General features: G+C 51.6%; 1 protein-coding gene across 7 annotated transcripts in view; it reads right to left on the bottom strand.

The window, feature by feature from the left end:
* mgaa (MAX dimerization protein MGA a) overlaps positions 1-6345 on the bottom strand; it is a 127384-nt gene that overhangs the window by 83778 nt on the left and 37261 nt on the right. For all 7 annotated transcript variants that reach the window (XM_048537820.2, XM_048537822.2, XM_059649296.1 and 4 more), the window contains exon 10: positions 5783-6015. In XM_048537820.2, coding sequence (XP_048393777.2) covers positions 5783-6015 — 233 coding nt within the window. The remainder of the gene's footprint in view (positions 1-5782; positions 6016-6345) is intronic.

Below are 6345 nucleotides of genomic sequence, written 5' to 3'. Positions count from 1 at the left end.
GAGAGAGCGAGAGAGAGCGAGAGAGAGCGAGAGAGCGCGAGAGAGCGCGAGAGAGAGCGAGAGAGCGCGAGAGAGCGAGAGAGCGCGCGAGAGCGAGAGAGCGAGAGAGCGCGCGAGAGCGAGAGAGCGCGAGAGCGCGCGAGAGCGAGAGAGCGCGCGAGAGAGCGAGAGAGCGCGCGAGAGAGCGAGAGAGCGCGCGAGAGAGCGCGCGAGAGAGCGAGAGAGCGCGCGAGAGAGCGAGAGAGCGAGAGAGCGCGAGAGAGAGCGAGAGAGAGCGAGAGAGAGAGCGAGAGAGAGCGAGAGAGCGCGAGAGAGCGCGAGAGAGCGCGAGAGCGAGAGAGCGCGCGAGAGCGAGAGAGCGCGAGAGCGCGCGAGAGCGAGAGAGCGCGCGAGAGAGCGAGAGAGCGCGCGAGAGAGCGAGAGAGCGCGCGAGAGAGCGCGCGAGAGAGCGAGAGAGCGCGCGAGAGAGCGAGAGAGCGAGAGAGCGCGAGAGAGAGCGAGAGAGAGCGAGAGAGAGAGCGAGAGAGAGCGAGAGAGCGCGAGAGAGCGCGAGAGAGCGCGAGAGAGCGCGAGAGAGCGCGAGAGAGCGCGAGAGAGCGCGCGAGAGAGCGAGAGAGCGCGCGAGAGAGCGAGAGAGCGCGAGAGAGCGAGAGAGCGCGAGAGAGCGAGAGAGCGCGCGAGAGCGCGCGAGAGCGAGAGAGCGAGAGAGCGCGCGAGAGCGAGAGAGCGCGAGAGCGAGAGAGCGCGAGAGCGAGAGCGCGAGAGAGAGCGCGAGAGAGCGCGAGAGAGCGCGAGAGAGCGCGAGAGAGCGAGAGAGCGAGAGAGAGAGCGAGAGAGAGCGAGAGAGAGCGAGAGAGAGCGCGAGAGAGCGAGAGAGAGCGCGCGAGAGAGCGCGCGAGAGAGCGCGCGAGAGAGCGAGAGAGCGCGCGAGAGAGCGAGAGAGCGCGCGAGAGAGCGCGCGAGAGAGCGAGAGAGCGCGCGAGAGAGCGCGCGAGAGAGCGCGCGAGAGAGCGAGAGAGCGCGCGAGAGAGCGAGAGAGCGAGAGAGCGCGCGAGAGCGCGAGAGAGCGCGCGAGAGCGCGAGAGAGCCCGAGAGAGCGCGAGAGAGCCCGAGAGAGCGCGAGAGAGCGAGAGAGAGCGCGAGAGAGCGCGAGAGAGCGCGCGAGAGCGCGAGAGAGCGCGCGAGAGCGCGAGAGAGCGCGAGAGAGCGCGAGAGCGCGCGAGAGAGCGCGAGAGCGCGCGAGAGCGCGCGAGAGAGCGCGCGAGAGAGCGCGCGAGAGAGCGAGAGAGCGCGCGAGAGAGCGAGAGAGCGCGCGAGAGAGCGAGAGAGCGCGAGAGCGCGAGAGCGCGAGAGAGCGAGAGAGCGAGAGAGCGAGCGAGCGCGCGAGCGCGCGAGAGAGCGCGAGAGAGCGCGAGAGAGAGCGAGAGAGCGCGAGAGAGCGCGAGAGAGCGCGAGAGAGCGCGAGAGAGCGCGAGAGAGCGCGAGAGAGCGCGAGAGAGCGCGAGAGAGCGAGAGAGAGCGAGAGAGAGCGAGAGAGAGCGAGAGAGCGCGAGAGAGCGCGAGAGAGCGCGAGAGAGCGAGAGAGCGCGCGAGAGCGAGAGAGCGCGCGAGAGCGCGAGAGAGCGCGAGAGAGCGAGAGAGAGCGAGAGAGAGCGAGAGAGAGCGAGAGAGAGCGAGAGAGAGCGAGAGAGAGCGAGAGAGAGCGAGAGAGAGCGCGAGAGAGAGCGAGAGAGCGCGAGAGCGCGAGAGAGCGAGAGAGCGAGAGAGCGAGAGAGCGAGAGAGCGAGAGAGCGCGCGAGAGAGCGCGAGAGAGCGCGAGAGAGCGCGAGAGAGCGCGAGAGAGCGCGAGAGAGCGCGAGAGAGCGCGAGAGAGCGCGCGAGAGAGCGCGCGAGAGAGCGAGAGAGCGCGCGAGAGCGAGAGAGCGCGCGAGAGCGCGAGAGAGCGAGAGAGAGCGCGAGAGAGCGAGAGAGAGCGCGAGAGAGCGAGAGAGAGCGAGAGAGAGCGAGAGAGAGCGAGAGAGAGCGAGAGAGAGCGAGAGAGAGCGAGAGAGAGCGAGAGAGAGCGAGAGAGAGAGCGAGAGAGAGCGAGAGAGAGCGAGAGAGAGCGAGAGAGAGCGAGAGAGAGCGAGAGCGAGAGAGCGCGAGAGAGCGAGAGAGAGCGCGAGAGAGAGCGAGAGAGAGCGAGAGAGAGCGAGAGCGAGAGAGCGCGAGAGAGCGAGAGAGAGCGCGAGAGAGAGCGAGAGAGAGCGAGAGAGAGCGAGAGAGAGCGAGAGAGAGCGAGAGAGAGCGAGAGCGAGAGAGCGCGCGAGAGCGAGAGAGCGCGCGAGAGCGAGAGAGCGCGAGAGCGAGAGAGCACGCGAGAGCGAGAGAGCACGCGAGAGCGAGAGAGCGAGAGAGCGAGAGAGCGAGAGAGCGAGAGAGCGAGAGAGCGAGAGAGAGCGAGAGCGCGCGAGAGAGCGCGCGAGAGCGAGAGAGCGCGAGAGAGCGCGCGAGAGCGAGAGAGCGCGAGAGAGCGAGAGAGCGAGAGAGCGAGAGAGCGAGAGAGCGAGAGAGCGAGAGAGCGAGAGAGCGAGAGAGAGCGAGAGAGAGCGAGAGAACGAGAGAGAGAGCGAGAGAACGAGAGAGAGAGCGAGAGAGAGAGCGAGAGAACGAGAGAGAGAGAGCGAGAGAGAGAGCGAGAGAACGAGAGAGAGAGCGAGAGAGAGAGCGAGAGAGAGAGCGAGAGAGAGCGAGAGAGAGCGAGAGAGAGCGAGAGAGAGCGAGAGAGAGGGAGAGAGAGGGAGAGAGAGGGAGAGAGAGGGAGAGAGAGGGAGAGAGAGGGAGAGAGAGGGAGAGAGAGGGAGAGAGGGAGAGAGTGCGCTCGTGAGACAAAAAGAATGCGCGCGTGGCTGGGAAAGGGCAGTTGTTTCAGTGGAGATCCTGTGAAAAGGCTTGCTCTGAAAATAAGAAAGCTTTAATTCGTGAAATATTTCATAATGTATATGCAATTGATTCCAAATAGAACATCAAGGCTTGCTGTGTAGGACTGTCATCATCTCAGGACGAGGTGACCAACAGGGTCAAATAGAGAACCATTTTGCATCATCTTTTATAATTGTAGTCAGTCAACATAATAGCTATATTTTTAGATAATACAAAGATAGTTAAATGCAGTAGATAGGAAAGGTGAAATGATAACATTTAAAAGGGAATGCTAGTATCACTGGACTGAAAGTGGCAGGTAAAACTAAATGTAGAGAAGCACTAAAAAAACACTGCAACCAGAACATAAATAGAATGTTTTATTGTCGAAAAGAAAAGTTGTGCAACATCACTGGAGAAAGAAATCCTAGAAAACTAGTCAGGCTTTTTAAAATTCATTTTGTGTTGGCTGTCGATACAATTTGGAAATGGATATAGTTGTTACAATTAGCTGTATCAAATGATAGCCATTTCTCAATAAACTACAGAATCAATCAGAACTGAAAGTGTGACTCCAACACGTGACTGCAGCTCCATCCCAGCTGAGAATATTTGTCTCTTCACATTTAAATGAACCACCATGCTTTGTTCAGTTTGCAATGCAATATTCAGTGAACTAAATCTTTCCCAAATCTGTTTCTATCCTCAAACAATCCAATGGAGTAGAAAAAGCTAAGACAACAAAAACTCTGTGCCTAGCAAAAGAAAAGGGCATCAGCCTTTTGAATTGCACTCCATCTACCTTCAGGCCACAAGATGATAATGACTATCCAGGGGGCCAAGAGGTCTGCCTCTGGGTTGCTCCAGCTTCTGAAAAGTCTCTGAACTAAGAACATAAGAAATATGAACAATAGCTGGCCATTCAGTCCATTGATTCACCATTCAATGAGATCATAGGTGATCTAATTATCCACTTTCCTACCTTTATCCCATGATCCTAGATTCCCTTACTGAATAAAACTCTGTCCAGCTCAGTCTAGAATACACTTAACAAACCAAATTCTATAGCCCTCTGCCAAGAATTTCACAAATTCACTACCTTTGCGTAATAAATTCCTCATCATCTCGTCCTTAAATCAGTGATCCAACATTAGAGACTATGCCCTCTAGTCCTAGACCAGACCACAAGAGAGGACAACATTTCCGTATCTAACCTGACCGGTCGCCTAAGAATCTTGCATGTTCAAATGAAATTTCCTCTTGTTTTTCTAAATTCCAATGAGTATATGCCAAACCTATTCAATCTCTCCCCAGAAGAGAGTCCTGCAATACAGTTTCAGCGTAGTGAACTTCTCTGGACTGTTTCCAATGCCAATGCATTTTTTCTTAAGGAACACAAAACTGTTCACATTATTGATGCCTTGTACAGTTTTAGTGAAAACACCCTCCCTTCCCCATTTTCACACTTCCCCCTACTTTCACAATTTGAAATAAAGGCCAATGTTTCATTTGAATTCCCCGTTATCCACTGAACATGGCAGATAGCTACTGAGATTTTTATGCACAAGGACTCCCAAATTCCTGTTCTGTAGGATCTGCAGTCTCTCTCAATTTAGAGAGTATTGATTTCTTTTGTTTTGCCAGGCAAAGTGCACATCCTCATATTTTCTCATTGTATTCCATCCGCAAATTTCTGCCCACTTGCTTAAGCTGTCGATCCCACTGCAGATTCCTTGTGTCATTCTCACCACTTGCCTTCCCATCTAACATTGTCATCCAAAAACTTGGCTTTAGAATACTGTTCTCATCGAAGGCCTGTACTGGAAATAATTGCAGTCTGAGCACAGATTCCTGTATGTATCCATTGGCTACAGGTTGCCATTCTGAAAACATCCCAACTCCTACTGCCCTAATTCCCAAATGCATTTCTGAAGAAGGGTCCAGACTCGAAACATCAGCTTTCCTACTCCTCTGATGCTGCCTGGCCTGCCGTGTTCATCCAGCTCCACACCTTGTTATCTCCGTCTTCTATTAGTTAGGCAATCTTCCTTCCATGCTAATATACTACCTCCAAAAGCATAGGCTCTCACTAAAGTGCAGCACCTTATTAAATGCATTCCAAAAGTCAAAATATCCATCGCTGCTCCAATATTTAGCTTGTTCATTACTTCCTTAAAGAGTTTGGATACGTTTGTCACGAATGATTCCTCTTTATGAAGGCTGCTGACTCTGCTTGCTCATATTTTGTATTTCTAAAAACTGCACAATTATATTCTTTATAACAGGATCTAACATTTTGCCCAAACACAGACATTATGTTAACTTGCCTAGTCACCTGCTTTTGTCTGCTTTTCTTTTCAAATGAAGGTATTACATTGGCAGCTTTCCAATCCTCTGGGACTCTTCCAGAATCTAAGTATCTTTGGAGAATTATGACCATTGCATCCACTGCCTCTGTGGCTACATCTTTTAATATCCCAGGACAAATCAAATCAGGTCCAAACAACTTATCAATCATTAGCCCCATTAGTTTCCCTTGCACTTTCTCCTCTTGTGATAGTTGGATTTATTCCCTGTTCTCCTTTTTCCTCATGGTTATTTAGTAATTTAGAAGTCCTACAGGTTGGTTATTTGTCACTGTTATTGGCCACACAGTTATATTATTCACATTGAGAGCTGAACTGGCCCAATATACACAAATAATAGTGAAAATTAAATTACATGCCTTGGTAATGTTTCCTATCCACAAAAGGGACTTGCAAGAATTCTAGCTACCCCATTGCTGATAAAAGCACAAAATGAACGAATGCTGAAATTTTTAAGAACTCGACAATCTGAATGGACATTTCTGAAAGATCTTATATGATTTTCAGCTGCTCACCTCAGAGGGTTTCGGTGAACTAGCAGGAGTCGACACCACCGAACTAACACTGGCTTTAGTAGAGTCATGTCCCTTTGGACTTAGTGGAGACGATGGTTGGGATGACAGGGGACATTTGCTGCTATGATAGGATTCCAGATGAGGGGCAGTGTAGACTGGCTCAGGATCTATCTCACCCTCCTGCCGAATCCACAGAGGATATGGTCGCATAGGTTGGTCTGGTTCAGGGATTGCTGCACGGAAAAGAAACAAAACAAAAACTGAAGACAGTATTTCACCTATACTACCTCACTAGTTGAAGTATTGATACTGATTTTGATGCTACAAGAACTACATTCAGTCTGCTGCAAATTATTTCAACACACCAGTGGACTGACATCACACCAATAATTACATACAATACAATAGATCCTACAGTCATAGTCTGTTATTTTAGGTTGGTTTTGATTCCTCTGTTGCACCAATCCCATACCCCAGAACATTCTTGGAATTATGCATTTTAAAAAAAAACCAAGAACTTCTGTATCTTTTAAGGATAATATGTACAGCTTTCTGATGGTCAT

The sequence above is a fragment of the Stegostoma tigrinum genome, chromosome 10 (genome assembly GCF_030684315.1).
Source record: "Stegostoma tigrinum isolate sSteTig4 chromosome 10, sSteTig4.hap1, whole genome shotgun sequence".
Classification (NCBI taxonomy): Eukaryota; Metazoa; Chordata; class Chondrichthyes; order Orectolobiformes; family Stegostomatidae; genus Stegostoma; species Stegostoma tigrinum.
Note: the sequence above shows the minus strand (reverse complement) of the source record. Positions and strands in the feature narration are given on the sequence as shown.